Source organism: Natrix helvetica (genome assembly GCF_964273705.1).
Source record: "Natrix helvetica genome assembly, chromosome: 1".
Classification (NCBI taxonomy): domain Eukaryota; kingdom Metazoa; phylum Chordata; class Lepidosauria; order Squamata; family Natricidae; genus Natrix; species Natrix helvetica.
The window spans coordinates 146,381,902-146,407,353 of NC_138548.1; the positions used below are offsets into that span (position 1 = coordinate 146,381,902).

The 25,452-nt window shown below is 42.9% G+C and overlaps 1 protein-coding gene across 2 annotated transcripts in view; it reads left to right on the plus strand.

The window, feature by feature from the left end:
• KYNU (kynureninase) overlaps window positions 1-25,452 on the plus strand; it is a 121,593-nt gene that overhangs the window by 36,657 nt on the left and 59,484 nt on the right. For both annotated transcript variants that reach the window (XM_081935115.1, XM_081935116.1), the window contains exon 4: window positions 18,078-18,160. In XM_081935115.1, coding sequence (XP_081791241.1) covers window positions 18,078-18,160 — 83 coding nt within the window. The remainder of the gene's footprint in view (window positions 1-18,077; window positions 18,161-25,452) is intronic.

Genomic DNA, 25,452 nt, shown 5'->3' on the forward strand with positions numbered 1-25,452 from the left:
TGTAACAGCCGTGGCAAGGGGGGCGTTCCATCAGGTTCGCCTGATGCGCCAATTGCGCCCCTTATTGGACCGGGATGCCCTACGCACAGTCACACATGCGCTGGTGACGTCTCGCCTGGACTACTGCAATGCTCTCTACATGGGGCTTCCCTTGAGATACACTCGGAGACTGCAGTTGGTCCAGAATGCGGCCGCGCGGGTGATTATGGGGAGGACTAGATACTCCCCTGTAACACCTCTCCTGCGTGAGCTGCACTGGCTTCCTGTAGTCTATCGAGTGCGTTTCAAGGTTTTGATTACGATCTTTAAAGCGCTTCATGGCACAGGACCTAGTTACATGCGGGATCGCATCCTGCCCCATACATCCCTACGACCAATCTGCTCACACAGAGAGGGACTTCTCCGGGTGCCGTCCACTAAACAGTGTCGGGGGGCGACACCCAGGAGCAGAGCCTTCTCTGTGATGGGCCCAGCCCTGTGGAATGACCTCCCCCGTGACATCAGGATTACTTCCGATCTCCGCTCCTTCCGTGTACAGCTTAAGACCCACCTTTTTCAATTATCTGGCCTGGCTCAACCGTAGTTTTTTCTTATTCCTCCTGACAGTCCTTTTAAATTTTAAATTGTGTTATTATTAAGGGGTATTTTAATGGCTGATTTTTTAACATTCTTAATGTGATGTAATTGTTACCTCCTCCGTGCATGTATGTCTTTGTATATGTGTGGATTTGCTGTTTATGTGTTTGCACATATGTTTTTATGTGTTATATGTTTTATTGTACGCCGCCCCGAGTCCTTTTTGGAGAGGGAGCGGCTAATAAATTAAAAATTATTATTATTATTATTATTAAATATATCTTGTCAAGCATATACATTCAGCAGGAGAACTTTGTGTGAAAAGAAGAAGAACCTTGTGTGAAAATAACAGGAGTGTGCCAGATTATTATTTTAGAGAGCCTAAAGAAAAGTAAATGTCAAAATTGGGCCAAGCCAGAAGAGGACAGTTGGAGAAAAGCAAGTTATATTTAGAAATGTCACCACACAAATCTAGCACAATTCCAAGAAATGGATGTCTAAAGGCCTGAGAAAAATGTATTGGGAATATTTTGCTTCTGAGCTAACAAATGGTAACAAAAGTTGTTTCTTCATCTTTTGAATGAATTGTAGCTTGTTGTTTTACAATTTGAAGCAGAAAAACTGCTGTTGTGAGGATAAGCCACAGAAGCAAATCAATGTTTATCACATTTTGGATCTCTTTATAAATTGGATCTGCCTTTAATGAATGTTGTTGTATGACATTGTTTATTTCATTTTTTTTTAATGCTGGGAAAATAATTGGAATTCTGACAGAGAATTTGAATTTTATAAGTGGAATAATAGATTTGGAAGGGACCTTAGAAATCAGTTCAGGAGCCATTAAATTATTGGTGACATATGATCATCCAACCTTTGTCTGAACGCCTTTTAACAAAAGTGAAGTCACCACTTCCTATGTTCCACTGACAGCTTGTATAGTCAAAAAATTCTTCCTGATATCCAGCCTGAACTTGCTTTTTAACTCATTGGCACTGATCATGCCTTCTAGGCAATGGAGAGTAACTTCATTCTCTTTTCTGTATGATAACCCTTTAGATATGGGTATTTGAAGATTCCTAGTGTATCTCCCGTTGTTCTTTTCCACAAGTTAAATCTAGTCAGATCTTTAATCTTTCCTCATAGAATTTGGCTGTTGACCTTTCAACATCCCTGCAATTTTCTTGCCAAGGTTTTTCCTCCTTCCTAGGCTGAGAGAAAATGACTTGCCCAAAATTACCCAGATAGCTTTGTGCTTAACGCAGGACTCGAATTCATGGTCTTCTGGTTTCTAGCCTAATGCCTTAATCACTACACCAAACTGGCTCTCTTAAAGATTACCAAGAGTGATTTTGTAATTACGCTCACTAATTCCTTCAGTGCCCTGGTTTATATGACCCTGGAGCCTTGAATATATTTAAATTAGCTTAATTCTCTCTTAGTGTTTCCTTATCTCCCAGTGAGGAATGGTCTGCTATACCAGGGTTCCACTTTCTCTCAGGGAGAAGACAGACTGAGCTATCACACTTTCTTTTTCTTTTGGTAAACGTTAAAGCATTTTAATATTGGTAAATACATTGAAAAACTGTTTAAAAAAATACAGCCATATGAAATCCCTTGTTGGCACAAGTAGGAGAAAACCATAGCATATCCAACGGTTGGAAAAGCCCGTGAAGATAGCGGTGGCCATTTTGAGGCTTGGAAAAGCCTCAGAGAATACAAGTTGGCCATTTTGGACACTTTAAAAAAGATGCGAACTCTACAGCAGCAGTTTGGAGTGCCCAGCAATGCATGACCACCCCAGGTGGACCGGGTCAGGAGCACCTAGCCAGCAAACAGGTGAGACTGTTGCCTATCTTATTAGGGTGTTGATTTATGTTTGGGGAAATGGCTGATCCAGCTATGGATATGAATGCAGGATTAGAGGAGGCAGGACCATCAGGGGCAAAGAGCAGCAGGAAGAGGCAGGCCAAAGAGGCCCCTTCCTCAGGAGTAAGCCCCAAGGTCTCTAAAGCGGCTACCAGGGCAGAAGAACACAGGCAGAAGGCCCTTGAGAAAAAACTTCAGAGGGCCCAGAAACAACAACATATTCTAACTGCCCAGCCCTCCCTCCCTCCCTCCGAGGATCACCAAGTGGCGTCCCCAGCTCCACTTGTCTTGCCTCCCATGGGCCCTGACCTCACCCTGGCCTATTCAGAAGGGGAATTGTCTTCTTCGGAGTCCTCATCTTCGATGGAACCTGACAACAGAGGAAATTTCTTTGATGTTCCTCTCAATAGGGAGCACACCTTTGAACAGGCTTCCCTCCCGGTTACATATGGTTCTGGGGGGCCCTAAACCTCTCCTGCTGATATGGCAACCATCATTGCTGAAACCATTAAACAGGTCATGGCTGCTGGCCTACAACAACACTCCCAACTTGCTCCATCACAGGGCCATAAGCATAAATCTTCTGCTGTGGCTCAGCAACCTGATCCCTCTGCCTCTGCTTCTCAGGCCTCAATTGGCGGGGAGCAAGATAACCTGCGGGACTCAGACCTGTCTGATGACGAGGTAGTCACCCCAGATGCCCCTGCCTTTACCAGATTATTCAAAAGTGATCAATTCATGTCTCTTCTACTTAAGGCCATTAAAGCTGCTAACTTACCATCTTCTGCTTCAGCTTCTACTTCACAGGATAAACCGGCAGAACCGGCTTCAACTAAGGGTCCCAGTATCCCATTCACTAAACCCACAGTGGAAAAAGAGGTGATCCCTGTTCCCAAGATATTCCTGAACGTCATCCAGAAGCAGTGGGAGTCTCCAGGCACGGGCCCACAGCCAACCAACCTTGACAAACCTCTCTACAGCATTGCAGCAGACCGCACCAAGTTCTTCGAGACTCCCTCAGTGGATGCACCAGTTGCAGCCCTGTCTTTACCTACTGTGGTCTCTGGATCCCCTGAGGAGGTTCTCAAGCCTGAAGAGAAAAGGTCAGATCAAATCTTAGTCAAAAACTATCAGGCTGGGCCCTGGACTGTTAGGACCTCTACAGCCACTTCTTTTTTCTCCAGGGTGGCCCTGGTTTGGATTGAGCAGCTTCAGGAGCGCATCGCTCCTACTGTGATCCTGACTAGATCACATTGGGATCTCAACAAGATCAGGGCAGCGGTTGAATTTGCGGCTGATTCTTCCCTTAATGCTGCTAGATTCACTTCTAAAGCCATGGCCTCTTCTGTCACAGCCAGGTGTCTGCTTTGGCTCAAGCAATGGCAGGTGGATGTCCGGACCAAGTAGTGCCTAGCAGCCTCCCCATTCAGTGGCACCCAATTATTTGGTAATCCCTTAGACCCGTACCTCACAGAATCTAAAGACAAGCGCAAGGTCCTTTCATCCATCTACAAGAAACAGGACAGTCGACCCGCTCCCTTCTATAGGAGGTCGCCCTTTCGACCGGCGGATGGGGGAACTTCCTTCCCCTGTCCACAATGCCAATCCTACACTGCCAGTCGGATCTCACCAGGACAGGTCCAATAGAAACACACAGCGTTTCCCCTCCCAAGAAATCTTACCATGGAGGAGGCAACCGCCATTTTTCACGTAGGAAATGACTATCTGGACACTCTTCTGATTGGAGGCCGCCTGGCGTTCTTTGCCCACTGCTTGGAGGAGATCACAACAGACAATTGGGTACTCAAAACTGTCAAATTTGGTCTCATGCTAGAATTCCTTTCCATTCCCCAGGAACACTTCGTGCCATGCCCAGTCTCTCGGTGTCCTCGCAAGAGGGCACTGATGGAACAGGCCATTCAGCATCTGTTGGAGATCTGGGCCATCCAACCGGTTTCTCCCCATCAGGAAGGGCAGGGTTTTTATTCCCGCCTGTTTGTAGTACCGAAGAATTCTGGGGGATGGAGAGCAATTTTAGATCTAAAAACATTGAACTGCCACATTATCTATCAGCGGTTCAATGCATTCTCTGCACACCATCCTCCAGGTGGTCAGGAAAGGCGACTTCCTCACATTGGTAGACTTGACCGAAGCTTACCTTCATATCCCCATCTTCATAGACCACTGAAAAGATCTCCTCTTCTCCTATGGGGGGGAGGCACTTCCAGTCCTGAGCTCTTCAGTTCGGTCTATCATCTGCCCCCAGGGTATTCACAAAGGTACTGGCAGCACTAGTCGCCCACATCAGGTCATCCCCAGTTCAGATTCTCTGTTACCTGGACGACATCCGCTTGTTGTCCAGGTCTCCAGTTCAGGCGGAAAGAGATCTCGCACTCACCATTCACACCTTGCGGAATCACGGGTTCGGGGTGAATCTCAAAAAGAGTCCCCTCGTTCCCAGCACTCGCCTTCTCCATCTCGGGGTTTTGATAGACACCATGGCGAAGAGGGTGTTCCTATCCAATGACCGCATTCTCAGTCTGAGGGAACTTGTCAGGAAGGTGCTACGTCTACGCAAGGCATCCCTTCTTCTTCTCTCCCAAGTCTTGGGCAAGATGGTATCCTGCTTTGGGACTGTCCTGTGGACCAGGTTTCACAGCAGGAGCCTTCAATTGTTCATGCTTCCACATCAAAAGGCCGACAGGTGCAGCTCTCCTCTCAGGGTCTCCCTTCCCAGACAGGTATTACACTCTCTCAAATGGTGGCAGTCCCTGGCGATTTTGCAAGGGACTTTGTTCAGAGAGCCATGCCGTCTCACACTTACGACGGATGCAAGTCTGACAGGATGGGGGGCACACATGCAGGACCTAGTGGCTCAGGGTCAGTGGTCCCTCGAAGAGAGCCAAAACAGCATAAATTGGCTAGAATTGCGGGCAGTTCGCCTCACCCTCAGACACTTCCACCATAGAGTTCAGGCCCGACACATATTAGTCCTCATGGAAAATACCACAACCAAGGCACACATAAACAGACAGGGGGGAAGACGTTCCTGGTCCCTGATGCAGGAGTCCAACCTGTTGTGCCAGCGGGCGGAATCTCACCTGTCATCTCTCAGGGAAGAACACATCTCAAGATCTCCAACGTCCAAGCAGACTGGCTGAGCCGGACAACGATAGATCAGGCGGAGTGGAGCATCCATCCGAACCTCTTCCATTGACTGACACTACGGTTCGGCCTCCCAGTCCTAGACCTGTTCGTGATGGCAGACAACAACCAGGTACCCAGGTATTACTCAAGGTTTATGGACCCCATGGCAGAAGGAGTAGACGGTCTCAGATGCCAGTGATCCGGGGGTCTCCTGTACACATTTCCTCCCCTTCCCCTCATTCAGAGGGTAATTCAAAAAATGCTGGAGCAGGAGGCAGAACTGTTGCTGCTAGCGCCAATTTGGCCACGCCAGCCTTGGTATGCCGACCTAGTGACTCTGTCAATCTCCACCCCATGGCACATCCCACAGTCTCTCCTGTCTCTACACCAAGGGTCAGTTTATCATCCTGACCCCCAGTGGCTGCAATTAACTGCATGGCGATGGAGCGGCAAGCCTTACCAGCCGATAACATCTCCCTCAACATCATTGCTACCATTCAGGCATCACGCAGAAGCTCTACTAACCGCATTTATGATGCCACGTGGTGGACTTTTGCTTTGTGGTGTTCCAACCAGACTGTTGACCCACTTAGGGCACCCATTCAGCAGATATTGGACTTCCTGCAGAGGGGGCTTGATCAGGGTCTTACCCCTAACACGCTACACCAACAGGTGGCCGCTCTGGCCTCTGTTCTGGACGGCCTGGCATCCGAACATCTATCTTTTCACCCCTTGATCCGGAGATTTCTCTGTGGAGCATCCAACCTGCGTCCCCCTGCCATACATAGATATCCAACTTGGGACTTGCCTCGTGTCCTAGAGGCTTTGACTTCTGTGCCTTTGAACCTATGAGATCCACTTTGTTGAAACTGTTGTCCTTTAAAACGCTGTTTTTGGTGGCTGTAACCTCAGCCAGACATATTTCTGATTTGGCTGCTCTTTCAGTCAGGCATGACTTGTGCGTGTTCCATCCAGACCAAGTTGTCTTAAGACTGGACCCGACATTCATACCGAAGATCAATAGCTGTTTCCACCGAGGTTAGGAGTTGACCTTACCTGATTTCTGTCCGTCTCCCCGTCATGAGAGGGAACACAAGTGGCACACTCTTGACGTATGTCGTACCCTCAAGATCTACATCAACCGCACCGCCTCATTCCGCCACTCAGAAGCTCTCTTCATCTCCTTTTGCCAGGCCTCCTTGGGTACCAAAGCTTCATCATCTAGTCTGGTGCACTGGATAAGAGCCTGTATTAAACTGTCTTATGAACTTCAATCCATACAGGTCCCTGCAAACATTACAGCTCACTCTACATGCAGTGCAGTGACATCAGCGGCTTGGTCCACTCAAGCCACCTTGGCAGAAGTCTGCCGGGTGGCCACCTGGGCGTCTCCCACAGTCTTCATATGTCATTACAAGTTGGACAAGTATGTGTCGGCTGACGTGGCTTTTGGCCGCGGGGTGTACAACAAGTGCTTGTGCCCTAACTTACCTTTTTTTTACAATTTCCCACCCTAGTGGACAGCCCAGTCTTTGGTACGTCCCAGTCTGGCTGCTGTCTCTACGATAATAGGAAAATGGGTGTTGGTTCTTACCTGATACGCTCATTTTCTGGTAGAGACAGCAGCCAGCCCCGCCCTGGTATGGGTCATGCGAGGGAATCCTTGTGCGGAGGAGAGAGATACAGTGACTATGGACTTTCACCTTTTGCTCACAATTCTCATTTGAGTTTACAGTTTTCCTTCAACTGAAACTGGGGAGGAGCCACAAGGGCCCGATGACATCATAAGTGTAGACTCAGTCCAATTAATTAATGGACGGAGCATACCCAGTCTGGCTGCTGTCTCTACTCTACCAGAAAATGAGCGTATCAGGTAAGAACCAACGCCCATTCTCATCGACAAATTCACCATCTTAGCCACTGAGCTACTGTGTCCCTAATACAAACATAGTAAATATAAAAGAAAAAGAAAAAGAAAAAAAATATTACAGTACACCCCCACCCCAGGATACCCTTTCCCCCCCTTATGTTTTTTCATCTATAACAACTAAAAGATATACAATATATTCCAATTGTGCCCTTATCCCCTCCAAAACAACATATATTCTTGAGTAGGTTTATTCTCTTTGCCTTCCACCAACACTGATTTTATGAAATCCCCCCATTATTTCATTATAATTATTTGCTATTACACTTTCCTTTGGCTTTCCTTTCATTTAATATACTTTTCCCAAATCTTTATTGTTGTTTTGATATCTCTTGCAACTCAGCTTATTCTTAATGTGGCATATCTTTCAGCTGTATTTGGCGAGCATTGAGTGTTTGGGGGACTAACCCTAACCTATATATGTGATGGTGATGTAGGCTGAATTTAGATATGATTTATTCATTTGGTTAATCAATGTAGCTACTCATCTCAAATAGATGACTCTGGGCAGCATACAAGATTAAAACACCAAAACAGCGCAACAAAATAATTTTTTAAAAAACTCAACATAATTTATTAAAAATCTCTGCTTGAGATTCAGAAACAAATGATGATTTAGATTTTGACTTGTGCAAAAAATATTTTCACTTTTCAACTGAATTTGAACTGTGAGTGGTTCACATCCTTTCTTTTTCCTTTTCTTTTGGTCTTGTCTCTGTGACCCCACCAGAAGGGTGGAGGTACCTCAGAGGGATGGGGGACGCTTTGAGAAGCCTGATGCAGGTCTCATGTTAGTTGGGGGCATGTGCTGCAGTATGGTGCAAAGCTGCTATGATCTAGGACGTATTGGCTTGGGAGACCCAAGCCTACTGCCCACCAGTATATGTAAACCTTTTGTAACCCAGGAGGCCTGCATCTGCTACCTGGCCCATTGGGCCCGGAAAGCCTTGGAGACTGGGGGAAGTTGCAACATCTCTGTGGTCATAAGAATAGACATACTGCTAATTACCCCAATTTTCATCATTTGACTGGGTGACACTGCAGTGGCCTTACGTTTGCACACAGAGTGTAAGTCTCTTCATTTGGCATCGTTATAACTTTGAGAATTTTTATGAATTTTTGTCTGAATCCGACTGATTAACTATAGCCAGTGGTGGGTTCCTGCCGGTTTGGATCAGTTCGGACTGGTTTGGCCAAACCGGTAGTGGTTTGGCAGTCTGGGTCACGAACCGGCAGTGACCCAGACCTGCCATGCCCCCGAACTGGTTCCCCAGGTGATGCGGACGGCGGTGCCATCTTGTTTTTCAGTTCTGCACATGCTCAGAACAATTTTAATAGCACTGCACATAAGCATGAAGCGTGTGCGCGCGCAAAGCGCGCACATGAGCGAACTGGCAGTAGTGCCTGAACCCACCCCTGACTATAGCTAAAGGTAAGGAAAAAAACAAACAGGAAACACTGTGTTCCCCCCCACCCTCCGAAATAGTTGCCAGATATTATTATTGAAGTGACCTTAGTGCCTTTTCCTGTTTTTTAGCTTGCTAGCCCCAGTGCTGTCACAGCATTGTGTGCAAATTTAGAAGAAAACTAACAGCCATGAAACCATTTATTTGAGGCAGAAATGGCACAGCTTATTTTTATCACAAGGCTCTAACTGCATGACATATTGTTAGCTTTGCCCAGCCAGGAAAAGAAATAACTGAATTAGCAAGCAAGAGGCAGGTAAACAGAAATAATACTGATTCTTGTTATGCTTGTTTGAGAACTGTAGTGAAGGAACTCTTACAACTCTCTGCCTCATGTTTTAATAGATTGTGACTTCAGCCAAGCAGCAGCTAAGCATCAAAAATGCTTTTTGGTGGATTGTGTCGTTACTTAAACAGAGAAAGAGAACGACCATGGGGGGGAGGGCATAAAAACAGTGGGAATGGGATAGACTTCTGCCTTCCTGATGGCTTCCCCATTGCCTTTTCTTGTAGGAAACTGGTAGGGAGCATTGGAAATGATGATCACATGATTGTGACTGACTGTAGCAGGGCAGCAGTACTGAAATAGCCACAATTTTGCCAAATTCTGCAGGTATTATAGGTCATGGGATTTGGGGTAAATTCTTCCAGCTAGCTCGTCTGAGATAGATTGATTCAAAACTTGTTTCTCTAGGATGCACAGTTTTGCCCAACTGAATGTTACAAAAATCAAGTATATATGAATTGTAGTGGTATGAATAAATGCATATTTATTCAGGACTGTCTTTGTTTCCAAGGGAGGCCGCATTTCAGTTGTGGTTATAAAGGTTATACAGCTGAATAAATATGAATGATCTGAAATACATCTGAGACTTATGAAATCCAGTATTGAGCTATGGGTCTCAATATGACTCAGTATAAGGCACATGGGTATCCTTCAAAAATAGAAATAAGATATTTGACCACAAATAACCAATAATCTACATTTGGGGATCAGGAATCTCTGGTCCTCCAGATGATGTTAAACATTTTCCAGCATCTCTAGCCAACATGGCCAATGGAGTGGAATGCTGGGAGTTGTAGTTTAATAGCAGCTGGGGACTTGAACTTCTTTATCCCCCATTCAAGCAACTGTATTAATTCTATTTACTGTACCTTGGTGCAACTAATACTAATTTAATGGTTCACTCTTATAATTAAATCAGAATAATTGTAGTAATTACATCAGAAAAGTATATATTATTTTCTGAAATTCTAAGAGTGGAATGTCAAGAACAAAATTATCCTTAGAAATTATTACCACCAGTGCTTATTAGACTTAGGAGTAAGGTGACAGAGTGTTTGGAGATATAAATTCTCTTTTGCACAAAACCATGCTTTTACAGTCGAAATATAAAATACATTGCGCTATCAGCAAAAACCTTGGGCTAGTTTGTGATTTCAATAAAAGATTCCAAGATTATGCCTTAAATACCATGTATTCGTATTCTCTTGCTCTTCCCTTCCTTCTCCCACCCTCCCTCCCTCAGTCCCCCCCTCTCTCCACACACACACATGCACAAATGAAAACTGAAGGTTGCATCATTTAAATATATATAAAAGTAATTAATACTTTCTTGTCATTTTGTGTTATGCTCTGAATATTTATATTTTGTTCTTTCAAAAATAGAAAATTATGTTGTCCTTTGCTCATACCACATTGTCATAACTTAGAAAAAATAGTTTTGAAATTGTGAAGGAGGAGGGGAAACTATGAATAGCCCTTAACTGCCATTTCATTCTATTATTTTTCCACTGTTTAAATTCATAAATTATCTTAGAATGTTTAAAATATTTGGTATTGTGAAATTCCTTAAGTTTCTTTTCAGTTATCTGCAATTATTTGAGGCATAACTATACAAGCTAACAAGAAAACAAAGAATTTAACATAAAAAGTTATTCTCAAGATTTAGTTCCCCCTGTTTTTACTGTTGTATCATCTGCAAACTTCAGTATTTTAACAGTGGGATCCTTTGAGATGCAGTCATTGGTGTATAGAGAGAAGAGAAGTGGAGAGAGCACACAGCCTTGGGGGGCTCCTATACTAATTGTACAGGTATCTGTACTATTCTAGCTTTGTATAAACTAGCTTTACTAAGAATACATTCAGTTTTCTTCTTTTAAAAAAGTTTGAAATTTAGGGAATGGTGCTGGAAAAAGGCATTGTAACTAAGCAGGGGGATTTTGTTGGGAAGACCACAAAATATCAGGAAAGTTTAATAGTAGATGTAGGCAGAAATTTTGTGTAGCAAAAAGGAGGACTAAAATTAGCCTAAAAAGCAATCACACCAATATTAAGTGTTAACTGCTGTCGGAGAATGTTGCTTTTTCTGTAAAATTTTATTTCTGCACTTAAAATCTGGATCAATTTAACTCCCTGCTCACGTCACCAACTTTTCCCAGAAAGCAAATTGAGAAAATCAGTCCAAGCGCTCTTTTAAGTATAAAAAAAAATCCCCTGTCTTCTTTTGGAGGAGTATTTTCCCATAGTTTTCTTTTCTCTTTTCTTGACTAACCTGACTGGATTGGCCTGTGGGTTCTTAGAACATCTGACAGAAATTCATTGTAAGACACTGCTTCATAGTTTTCCCTTATATTAAAAAGCATTAAAGTGAAAAGCTGGAATACTTCTTGAATACCAAGTGAATGAATTATATTCCACTCCACTGTGAATTCCACCCCATGGCTATGCTCAGATGCAGCAAAGTAATTCATTGAATATAGCAGCACATATGATTTGTGAGGTCAGATGTGGTGTGAATTATATGAGGCAATTGGGTAGATTACAAAAACAATGTTTTATTGAGGGAACAAAGACAATATTCTGTGAGTATGCTTTCTTTCTACAAAATTAAATGCATGTGTTTGTCTTACATTGGTCTTGCAAGTCTGTTCTTGCCTTCTAGTACCTTCTCCAAGATTTTTCAACTTTCTTTGAATTTCTAAATATTTCAGGACCAAGGTATTACTGTTTCTTAAATCCCTGGAAAGGTAATTAGAAGGGGGATGTTTTGTGTGTCCTCAACACTGCCACATTTTGGGCCATTTAGATTGCAAAGTGAGATCATTTTTCTTCTATACTTAGTGTATCAACTGTAGATGTATAGATTTCTCCATAGTGGTGGAAGTAGCACCCAGGCTGGGTTGACCTTCATCCACTCATTGCAAGGACTGAGCCTGACAGTTGTTGAAACCATGCCCCTGTCGCTAGGCAAAGCCCAGTTCCGACTCAGTCCCTCAATGAGGATAGATGCATCATCGCTTTGTTCCAGGCTGAGAGGAATAATTGTAATACTGGTTTTTGTGAGTACTTTGATTGAATTGATTCCATCGTGCTGAGAGTGACCCTGGCTGGCTAAAGCTCCTTGCAGGGGCAAAAGAGCCTTTGTGAGTCTGTCCCTGTGAGCCCTCTCAAGGCATAACGGCTTTAAGAGGTGGAGGCTGCTTGAATTGATTGTTTGCGGCTTTAAAAGGCGAAGGCGAATTGTTATATTGGCTGGTAAAGTTTGCCGTTTGGAGTCCAGCACCGCTGCGCTTCCCTGGCTTCGCCTCCTGCCTCTCTCCGATTGCGCTCCGGACCCTTCGACTTACTCTATGTGCTCTGGACACTTGTCTTTCATGGGAAATGCTCCGCCGCTCCTGCTTGCAGTTGAGTGGCGAACTGCGGTAGCTTTGACTGTTAGATTGTCGTCTGAACTTCTTTCAGCTACCGCGGAGCGACCCGAGCCTTCAAAGTAAAAATTTCAGCTTGCAAAGCAGCGCACTGTTAAAGGAGCTGCATTGCCTGTCAGTGACCCGGGACCATTGAAAAAGGCGCGAAGCACCATTTTCGTATTTGCGCACCTTTTCTCCTTTCAAAATGGTGGCCACCATTTCTTCCGAGATAACGGACGCTACTGCTGCAATCTCTGGTGAGGCTAGCATTCCCCAGATGGTGGAAGGGCAAGTGGGATCTCAATTCCCCCCCCCCCCGACCTTCTGCCTCTACCTCCTCTGATACTACCAAAGGGCATAAGATCTTAAAGATCTCAGCAAAAACCAGCAAGTCAAAAAAATCTTTTAAAACCTGCTTCTCATTATGAGAAACAGAAGGAGAAAGCATTAGAGCGTATTTACAAGAAGGCTGCATCTAAGAGGCTCCGTCCTCGCATTCTACTGATACATCTCAGCTTGCCCAAATGCATCTGGCTTTGCAGCTCTCCCCTGGGGACAGACTGGACAGGGAGGCTTCCCTTAACCCTCTTTTTCCTATTGATGTCTCTGGCATCTGCATGGTTAATTTCCAGGACATCATTGCAACTGCAATTTCCCAGGGCATTGCAGCTGGATTGCAGCAATCCCACAAGCAACCAGCTCAAGCGCAATCTTCTGATCGGCCTATGGTGCCTCCAGCGAGTCCCTCGGAACCAGATGAAGAGATGTCAGATCAATCTTCTGACTCCGAGGAAGGGGAAATTAAAGAGGCTGAGATGTCTGAAGATGAGGGCAGGGAACCGGACCAGAAGACTTTTTCTGGCCTTTTCCCCCCAACCCTGTTTCCGTCATTGCTATATAAGGCCAAAACAGCAGCAAATTTTGGCACGTAGCCAGTGACCACCACTCCTCGCCCTGTGACTGTGTCTGCTGACACCCTGTTTTCCCAGCAGGCTCCCCCATCGGAAACGATACTAACCCCTAAGATCTTTGTTGATCTGGTGCAGCGGCAATGGGAGGCTCCCACCTCGGGTCCGGCTCCATCGGATTCAGACAAAAACTTCTTTAACATGGCCAATGAATTGGCTCAGTTCCTATCGACCCCATCAATCAACCGGATCCTGTTGCAACTGGATCTCGCTGCAACCACAGTGGAACCCACAGTGGGCCCTCCAGAGCACCGTACCGGAATGGTACCTAGTGCTCAGGGTAGGCTCTGGTATGCCCGTACTGGGGCGTACCACCTGCAACCCACCACTGCTACCCCTCCTTTTTCTGCTATGGAAACTAAGGTATCTCTATAATTTACCTTACCAAATCTATTTGTGTCTGTTTTTCCTACCAGCAAAAGCTAACAGAAATTAGCATCAAACTTTAGTTTGAGTCGCTTCATTGATGGCTACATGCATATATGATGAGCCATCAAAAGCCATGAAAATTGCACTTGTGTCACAGCCACTATCCTAATAGCAATATTAAAATCAGGTAGCAACCACTATATATCTGTCTATTTTATCTATCTGTCCACCGACCCACTCTCTCTTCTGTAGCAACTTTGGGAATTACACTGAAAACTCAATTCTGGTCATTTTCTGGAGAAAATGCTATATCAAGCATTGATCAACCTTGTTGAAAATATTTTGGAATGAACCTATTCCTAGAATTGTGTAAAGGAAAAATAGGGACTACTAACAGATGGTTAGGATATATTTGTTTCAACTCTTTGTCTACCCTTGGGGGAAGAATTCTGATCCAATATTTTCCCAGACACAAATTTGTGAAATTATTTAGAACTCTGCTTACATTTGTTAAATGTGTGAGAAAGCTGGGTACTTGCATATTTCTTTTTCTGGAAAATACTTTGCATGTTCAAGAAAACAAAACAACCCAGAAAAGAAAACTCCAGTACTCCCCCCACCATATATCCCCCCCAAAAAAACAATCATTTGTCCATGTGTAGATTTATGGAAAAGCTTAATATGACAATATATTAGGGAAAAGAAAATTTCTAACATCATTTCCACAGTATTAACCAATCCCAACTAAACATGTAGACATTCAGCTATGCACACATGGAGCTAAATGCACGCATTCACATCCTATACCCAGTGTCTTCGAGTTAATGACACTTTCGTTAATAACCAATTTTGTTGTGTACATGATATACAATGACAATAAAAGCTATACTACTTTGCAAAAAAAATGTTTATTGCATAAATTTGAAAGGCAATTGTAAGGGTCCATCTGCACTAGCAGAAATCCAGGTCACATTGTCTTTATCTTTTGAGCTCTTTATACTAAACTTTGAAAAATATTTGTAACAAACTGTGTATGTAGAATGATTGGGCAGCATGTATACCCATGTCTCCCAAATCTGTTTACTCCTTTGCATATCCAGGCAAATGCTTATACAGTTTTCAATCTCCTGGTAAATTAGCATTTTATTTTAACGTTTTTCCTACTTATTTGCTTAAGAGATCAGCATTTTCCCATTGTGGCAATTTATTTAGAATTGTATCATTTTCATCTTCCATACACGAGCAGAATTTCTAGCCTTTTGTGTTCTCCCAACTGTCCAAACTTTTTTTTTATGCTAGTTTTTTTCCTGATTGTCTTTCTATACTTATCCATCTGACCAAATACATTTTCAACACCAAGGGTATTTCGTTGTGTTCTGAAAGATTCTCTTCTAACTATTGATAATTCTAATAGCTGTTTAATCCTATGCAGAGTTACACATGGGTGAATTTATTGATTTCTGTGGATTTAGACATTTTAACAGAGGGATTGGACTCTCTTTCTGAAGTATAGGTTGATTTAATTATGATGTTCTTCATGTGAAATGGCTGTAGCTAATTCTATTGCGGAGTATAGCTCAAAATTGCATATTGTACAGTGTGATTTGGCTGTCAATCTCCTCCACTGATCCTTCAGAGAAAGTATGTCATCTATGCATGTTTCTGGCATTGAGACCATTAGTTTTATCAAGAAAAAAAATCAATGTAAAAGTTGGGGGAATATGACTGTCTGAGATTTCTAACTGTTAGTACTGTCTATTTTAAAGTCTGAATTCAAACGGACCTTAATAAACGGACTCAAACGGCTCAAACGGACCTTAATAAAACATTATTTTATTCATCTTTTTCTGTGCTTGTCCTTCCATCATTCTTGCCAGAGTGCTGCCCTAAGGGTAGAAAAAAAAATCCCAATTCCTTTGTGTTTTATAAATAATCTCTGGATTTTGCCAGTAGAGATTTGAGGCATTGCAATGCTTTGTACAAAATTAGTGTCCTGAATTCAAGGCCTGAAGCCCAACCTCCACAGATCTTCAAAAGAACAAAAGTTTGAAATACTATATATAAAAGTGGAAGGCAATTATTATTTTTAATTAAATTAAATATAATTGAAATAAAATCATACTCAGTTTTGTCATGATGCACTACACTACTCTTTTTTGAATCCAGCTCACTTTTTGAAAACCAAGATACTATTCTCAGACCAAAAAAAGGGGTTCATGAATCTAGATTACATATGTAGCACCAAACCAACAATAAAAGGTTCATTAAGTTGACTTCTCCATTTTTTACCAAACCTGGTCCTGTTTGTGGCATAGGTTTTCACTATATACATTTCAATTGATATGCCCAAGTTCCAGGGTCCAACATGCTAAGTATTAGGAATTCCCTATTTTTTTAAACATTTACTATTTACTCCAATTCTGAGTATTTCTACAGGAGACAAGAGCTGTTCAAAGATTTTGTTTCCTAACTGAGAAGCTTTTGACTATTCTGAATCACAATGGTAAAGAAAGTATGATTTCTGGAATATTTTCCAGTTGCCTTACCTATCTGTGGTCCTAAGAGACATCTGTATTTTCCTCTGTTTCATGAAGAAATGTGTTGCATCTGTTCCAATATACATTAATCTCTCTCTCTCTCTCCCTCCCTCCCTCCCCCTCTGTGTGTGTGTGTGTGTGTGTGTGTGTGTGTGTGTTGTGTAAGCCCTTACATGTTGCTTCTGCATGTGTGAAAAAGAGTGTAACCAGATGGGTGAATATGTTACCATTCATGTGTGTTTCTGCTCCCATCACATGTCTCTGTGTGTATCTTGGGAAAGGTGGACAGCCAGCAGATGGTCTTATTTGGGTCACATGATTGACAAGGAGGGAGAGGAGATTTAGAATGGAGCAGTTGGCAGCATTCTGAGTGGCAGTCCAAGAGCTTTTTCATTGGCTCATTTTTAAATTAGGTGTTTGTTTGGCTTGCTTCTCCTGGCAAATTTGATCTTTTCTTGGGGAGAGCTACCGTACTGATAGACAGAGGCCCAAACCCCTTTAGTTGTTTCATTTTGCCCGTCGGTTGGAGAGGATAAATGATGCTAATTTTATTATACTTTGTGGGTACACCTTGTGGCCAGGTAACATGGGCATCTGATAATTTTGCCGACAAAACTTTGCGTTACTCCCTTTCATTCACATTCTCCCTTTCATTCATGGTATAGGGTTTACTGCCTAGGCAGGGGGTTGGACTTGAAGACCTCCAAGGTCCCTTCCAACTCTACTATTGTATTGTATTGTATTGTATTGTATTGTATTGTATTGTATGTCACATCCTTATGTGAGATTGAGACAGAGAGAGACATAAAAATACCTGGAAAATTAAAAGGCACCTTCTCTTTTCTCCCCTTCCTTTTCCTATGACTTAATAGCTGTATTTGCTCTTGCTTCTTCATTATCGTGGTTACTTGGACTCTGTTTGTAACACTGAAAAGTGGCATTAAACAATCCACATACAACGCAGCACAAAACAATATTAGATAACAGTTGACACATTATCTGTTGCATTTCAAACAACAATAGTAAAAAAGAAAAGTAAGAAATTTATTTATTTATTTATTTGCCACCCATCTTACCAGAGGCAACTCTAGATGGTTTATAATCAACGTGGACAAAGATGACAAGATGTAGAGCAAAATACTCATGGTCAGAGATAGAGTCTTATCTCACTCCCATCATCCACCTCCAGTATAAAATGACTCTATCAGGGCCTCAGCCGATAGGCAGAGCCAAGACTTCAGGCTCTTTTGGAAAGTCAAAAGGGTGGGTGTGGATTGCACCTCAAGGTGCATGATGTGCAAGCCACGGCAGAAAAGGATCTTCTGGATCCCACCAGCTAGACTTTATTGATCAACCGGGTCTACCCCATGCCCCTTCTGGTGGCACAGATGGGACGAGGCAATTCCATTGGGATGAGACAGTTCCTCAGGTAATCTGGAGGATTACCTTTCCATGTGTACAATGTATATTATATTCTCCTTGCTGAAAGTTTGTGTGTACATTTCCATCTGTTTTCTTTTTCTTTCAGAGGTGTCCATGGTCATTTCAATGGTAAACGTCCTTGGGCCTTAGGAGATGAGTGCATTGTTGAGCTTATGGCTGAAATTGTGGGTAAGAAAAGACTAGTTTAAATGCTTTTTCTCCAACTTTATATCATGAAACTTTTCTTTGTAGATGTTTCTGGCCTTTTTTCTGCTCTGATTGCTTCTCACTAAGCATGTGAAGTTAACACTGTATTTTAAAATGGCGAGGTGCAAAGATTTAATGCAGACAACACTATATGAGCAAATGAATGTCACTACTCTAATTGAGTCTGGGTTCTGGAATTGCCATGAAGTACTTGCTCTAAAGGAAACTTGGCATCCCTACAGATGTATATTCATGTCACAGCAAATCAATTATCATTCCTTTTGTTTACAAAGCAATAGTTGCCTGTTACATGATAATGTCTTTCATTGCTTCAAGAGAACTAAATGCTTAATAGGGCAGAATATGATTTAGAGATCACTTACAGGCAAAGAAAAGATTTGGGCAGTGTAAATTGTTACTTGCAGAAGTCAGTCCCAAAGGTGCTTTTCAAGTGGCAACTGGACTTTCTGGTTTTTCTTTGAAGATATTTCACTTCTCATCCAAGAAGCTTCTTCAGCTTTGATTGGATGGTGGGGAATGGACAGGTTTATACCACCTGGAGGTTTATATGTATCACCGTGGTCACCTGAGTGGTGCAAATGGGTGTGGAACCTTCTTGGAGGTGACCTTAATGACCCACTTAAATTATGCAAATGACCAGCCAAATGCAAGGAGTATAAATCCTTCCATTCCCCATCATTCAATCATAGCTGAAGAAGCTTCTTGGATGAGAAGTGAAACGTCTTCAAGGAAAAAACAGAAAGTTCTGTTGCCTCTTGAAAAAAAGCATATTTGGGACAACCATGACATGGATGACTGAAAATCTCCACAGACATTTTGCAGAAGTCAGTATTTCTCTAGGAGATATACAATCAGTTCCTAACACTAGTCACAAAAGCAATAGAGATCCTCTCCAGGTGAAGGAATGGCACTGAACAGTTCTAGCATAAATTATTGTACTGTGAGTGACATGAAAATGCATTATCTCTACAAATGTATATTATTGTGAATGTGGATAATTATTATATTGATTGTAAATTATTGTTTCGTGAATTAAATTTTGTATGAAAGTGTTAGTTGTCTCTTATAGGAAATATTCTCCTTTCAAGAGATGTGGGGATATTTCTTAAATCAGCCTTGGTCTATATTAGTGAAATATGTCTGTTTTACTGAGTTAAGTACTGAACTTCCAAAACTCATCTTTCTTTTTGAGTTTACCTGGAAAAGCCCTGGTTTTACAATGGATAAACTGAAGGGCGAATTTTCCAAAATAACTGCTGAATGTGTTTTCTATTCCTTTCTATAAGTATGATTTTATACACATTGTAAAATGGACATGAAACAAATAGAAAAAGAATCTGATTCTGTTTTGTTTCAAGATTGCCCAGTTAAACTGTAAGTAGTACCATCAGTGTGGTTTAGCTATAATTTACATATTTGCTGTAAAATAGTAATACATAGAATTATTCAAGAGTGTTGGAAAAAATGACTATAACAAAAGAAAGAGCACCATGTTCTTTTCTTTATTTTAGGAATCCTCCCCCCCCCCCTTTCTTGGTAGTTGTTTGAAGTCACTGGCTGTCATACAGCAATAATTTAGAGACTTAAGAAACAGAAGAAAACACTTAATTCCAAATGCATCATGGAAAAAATCCTTGATTAATGTTGGTTGCCTACTGCATTCCTTCAATCTGTATTTAATATGCACAGATTAATAGTCTTCCTAATAAGCCTTCCATTCATCAATAGATTCACATATATTATAATTGCTGTAGAATTAATTCATTCAGACCCTTTCATATATATATATATATATATATATATATATATATATGTATGTATGTATGTATGTATGTATGTATGTATGTATGTATGTATGTATGTTTGTTTGTTTGTTTGTTTGTTTGTTTGTTTGTTTGTTTATTTATTACTTGAACTTATTAGTCGCCCCCTCTCCCCACAGGGACTCGGGGCGACGTACAAAAGTATTATATAGCGTACAGAGGAGGTAAGAATAAATAAATAAGTTACAATACTTAAAAAAAGTTAAAACCCCAGTGAAATTAACCCTTAAAAACTAAAATTACAATTAAAAATGCCCTGGGCTGGAGAGGTTGTAGAATTATGCCAGGTCAGCTAGTCGAAACAGGTAGGTTTTCAGCTTCATACGGAAGGAGCGAAGGTCGGTTGTAGTCCTGATGTCTGGGGGGAGGTCATTCCAAAGGGTGGGGCCCACTACAGAGAAGGCCCTACTTCTGGGCGCTGCCCTCTGGCACTCTCTGGAGGACGGCACCCGGAGTAGTCCCTCTCTGTGTGAGTGGACGGGTCGCAGGGATGTATGGGGCAGGACGCGATCCCGCAGGTAACTAGGCCCTGTGCCATGGAGCGCTTTGAAGGTGGTAACCAGTACCTTGAAGCGCACCCGGTAGGCCACAGGAAGCCAGTGCAGCTCGCGCAGGATAGGTGTTATATGGGAGAACCTCGATCTCCCCATAATTACCCGCGCGGCTGCATTCTGGACCAACTGCAGTCTCCGGGTGCACCTCAAGGGGAGCCCCATGTAGAGAGCATTACAGTAGTCCAGGCGAGACGTCACCAGCGCGTGAGTGACTGTACGCAAGGCCTCCCGGTCCAAAAGGGGCCGCAATTGGCGCACCAGGCGAACCTGGTGGAACGCCCCCCTCGCCACGGCTGTCACATGATCTTCCATAGACAGCCGGGCATCAAGGAGGACGCCCAAATTGCGTGCCCCTTCCACCGGGGCTAATTGATCATCTCCGATGGTCAGCGATGGCATATGCTGGTTGAACCGGGAAGCCGGAAGCCACAGCCACTCTGTCTTGGAGGGGTTGAGCCTGAGCCTGTTGTCATCCATCCAGACCCGTACGGCTTCCAGACACCGGGACATCACTTCAACAGCCTCGTTGGGGTGGTTTGGGGTGGAAATGTACAGCTGAGTGTCATCAGCGTACAGATGGTATCCCACCCCAAAACCACGGATGATCTCGCCCAGCGGCTTCATATATATGTTGAACAGGAGAGGCGAGAGGATCGACCCCTGTGGGACCCCACAGATAAGGGGCCTCGCGGTCGACCTCTCCTCTCCTGCCAACACACATTGCGTCCGGCCAGAGAGGTAGGAGCGGAACCATCGTAATACGGTGCCCCCGACCCCTAACCCCTCCAGACGGCGCAATAGGATACCATGGTCGATGGTATCGAAGGCCGCCGAGAGGTCTAATAGGACAAGGATGGAGGAACAACCCCCATCCTTTGCCCTCCAGAGATCATCCACCAACGCGACCAAGGCTGTCTCCGTGCTGTGACCGGGCCGGAAGCCGGACTGGCGCGGGTCTAGATAATCAGCTTCTTCTAGGTGGTGCGGAAACTGCTGAGCCACCACACTCTCAACAACCTTCGCTAAGAAAGGAAGGTTGGAGACAGGACGGTAATTTGCTAGCTCCGTTGAGTCCAGAGAAGGCTTTTTGAGCAGGGGCCTCACCACCGCCTCTTTCAAGGCGGCTGGTAAAAGGCCCTCACCCAGCGAAGCGTTCACCAGCCCCAGTAGCCAGCCTCGTGAGCCCTCCCAGGAGGCCAGTACCAACCAGGAGGGACACGGGTCCAATAAACATGTAGTGGCTCGCAGTCATATATATATATATTTATGGAAGGCTTATTAGGAAGACTATTTATAGATATAGATATAGATATATAGATGTGTGTGTGTGTAGTTGGGTGCATTTATTTTGTGTATTCATATATTACTGTAATTTACATTGGACTTTTGACTTGTTACACAGTGCAACACAAAAAATAATACAGCAACAAAAATTAAATATTAAAACAAGAACAAATGATAAATGAAAAAGGTGCAGATATCAGGCACTTTTCAATCCTTGAATGTCCTCTGAAACAAAGTTGTTTACTAATTTCTGCAAAACCATTAATCTGCATGCTAATTAGACCCAAAAAAAGAAGCTCTCCCAAAGTATGTGGGCTGAAGCTGGAAAGCTTTGCTTGTAAGTCCTTGCTCTGTTGACCTCACATAATTAGGGAACTGCCAGAAAATGTTGGTAAATATTACATGCTGGGTGAATCAAATTTGTCATTTTTTTAGTCCTATAACTAGCTAAGTGCCAAGTCATATTAAAACTAGCATTTTTAATTCCACCCAGAAATTTATTAGCATTGATTCAGATAACATAGAACAGGTGTTACATATTTGTGGCAGCCCTCATTCTCTATCACATGAAGTATTAAATTTTGCAGCTTCTCTAGTTTTTTATTTGAAAGACTGTCCCAGGTAAAGCACACTGAAGTGATCAAACATATAATGATCACCAGACAAGCAGTGTTGCAGGACCACACTCTTCAAGTCCACTAGGTAGATTTGGGCAAAGATACCCTTGGCCAAGGCCTTTATCTGCCTGTTTAGGAACAGCTGGACTAGAATACCACTCGGTGAAGAGTTATCACCAGAGCTGGGAGATAATCCTGCACATACAGCAACTTGGCCTTACTGGAATTCAGCTTCAGCCTATTTTGTCTCAGAGACCTGAACCGTTATCAGGCACTGAATCGGGACTTTATCAGCGTCTTTGTCCCAGCCTATGTAGAAATTTGAAACAGATGAGATCTCACTGAACCAATGAATAACCTCTCAGTAGTTTCGTATATATGTTAAAAAATCAAGTGAGCACCCAACCAGCCTGATTTCTCTTCCCCTAATACTACTAGATGGAACTACCCATTCAGAAAGAAGTGAAACCATTGAAGCCCAATGTCCCAATTCCCATTGGTTGCAGGAAGTGCAAGAGGATACCATGATCAATGCTATCAAATATTAATGAGGTGCCTATTGGGATCAAGAGGGATGTATTCCTCCATCCAGACCCCAATGCAAATAATCATCCTGAGCACTTAAAGTAACTTTAAGTGATCCAACTAATTCATTTTGGGGACAATATATAAATGAGGCTCCACCACCTTCTCAACAGTTCTTAAAATAGCAGTGGTTGGTCTAGGCAAGGCTTCTTGAGGGTAGGCACAGTACCACTGTCTCCTTTAAACTGGGACACAGTAATTCTTCTCTCATAGAAGTGTTGACTGTCTTTTAGCCCCAGCCCACCACATTTCTCCTAGGATCTCCAAGGCACCAGGAGAGTTATGGCTCAAGATAACAGAGCTCATACTATAGTGCCGTTATGGCGAACCTATAGTACGCTGAGCCATTTCTTAGGGCACATGAGGTGTTGCCCTGTAAGCCAGCTGATTTCTAACTTCATTTTTGGCCAGTTTTTGCCTGAAGCCTCCGGAGGGCGAAAAACAACCCAACGTGCAAACTGGAAGTTCAGGAACGGACTTCCAGTTTGTGCGTTATGCAGAGGAAAAAAAAGGCCCTACAGGTAACCTGGAAGTCCATTCCTGAACTTCTGGGTTGCATGTTGGGCCATTTTTCACCCTCCGGAAGCTTCAGAAGGCTTCCCTAAAGCCTCCGGAAGGCAAAAAACAGCCCTACGGGCAACCTGGAAGTCAGAAAATGAGCCATTTCTGGCCTCCAGAGGGCCTGCGGGGGCAGGGGGTGTTTTTGCCCTCCCCAGGCTCCTAGAAAGCCTCTGGAACCTGGGGGTGGCGAAAAGTGGGTCCACCATACCATTATGCACCAAAAGGGGGGGGGAGTCACGGACACATAACCTTCCCCTGCACTCCCACTTTTGGCACGCGACAGCAAAAAGGTTAGCCATCACTGCTATAGTGTATCCACTCTATTGGAGGCCACAGCCTGAAAATAAGACATTGTTTCAGGAACTTTATCAGATTCTGTCAATGTAATAAGAAACAAATCATAGTGGTCAGGCAGAAGATCCTTTCATAATGGGGAATGGGAAACTTTAAATAAAGTGTTTGGATGACATTCCACCTGTACAAATCTTAATAAACTCTTTTTTTCTGGAGTATAAGACGCTCCGAAATATAAGATGCATCTAGCTTTTGGGGAGGAAAACGGTGTGTGTGTGTGTGAATCTGCCTCTGCCCACCAGCAATTTGCCCCCTTGCAGCAAACAGCAAACAGTACAGAAGATATACACTTTGCATTGTTACATTTCAGAATGTACTTGTACAGATGCTGTTAAAATTGATGTTGCTTTCTGGAAGTATACATTATTCTCTGCTATTTAAAAGAAGAATAGCACTGGGCCTCGTCAGATAAAACATTTATTTTAAAAAAGCTTCTTCATTTTGTTAAGTTGCCTAGAACAATAATATAGCAGTCTTTAAAAAAATAAGTCTAATAATTTGACCATTCTATAGGCATTTATAGTTATAGACCCATCTCCTTGCAGCAAAACAGCAAACAGCCTGTTTCAGTTTAGCCTGATTAGAAAGGGAAAAAAAATCTGCCTCTGTCTCCCAGCAGTTGCAGTGGCTGGGTGTCATCTGATCACCTTTTGTGACCTTCTGACAAGCAAAATCAATGGGGAAGCCAGGTTAACTTAATAATAATGTTAATTTAACAACTGCAATGATTCACTTAAGAAATATGGCAAGAAAAGTCATAAAATGGGCCAACACCCACTTAACAAATGCCTCACATAGCAACATAAATTTTGGGCACAATTATGGTCGTAGGTTGAGGAATACCTATATATGATACGATATAGATCTGAACATGAGTTTGTACTCTGTGCTTACTCAGATTTACTTTTTGTCTTTCTACACACACTCCAGGCAGTGCTTCCACCATTTTTTCACCTGGAGATCCCAAGTTAACCAAGGATGTACCTGGTTCACAAAGAGAGGTTCTTATGAATGCTTGTTGCTCCCTGATCTATGAATCATGACTGAGCATTGGGTATTTAAGGCAAGGGGAAAGGTGCTGTGCACTTTGAAGACATGTTAGTTTTTATTTTGGAAGGTCTGGTTTGGCTCAATTATATAACTTAATCCTAGAAGAGATCAGAAAGGTTTCTATCTTTATTTTTACCTTATTGTTATTTTACCTTGGTTTGGCTGGACTTTATATTTTATGTCATTTTGTTTTAGTAAATTGTTCCCTGTATTTTAAGACTTACTATGGATGTTTTAAGGGACGTGGTGGCTCAGTGGCTAAGACGCTGAGCTTGTCGATCAAAAAGGTTGACGGTTTGAATCCCTAGCACCAGGTCACAGAGTGAGCTCCCATTACTTGTTCCAGCTTCTGCCCACCTAGCAATTCGAAAGCACGTAAAAATGCAAGTAGAAAAATAGGAACCACCTTTGGTGGGAATGTAACA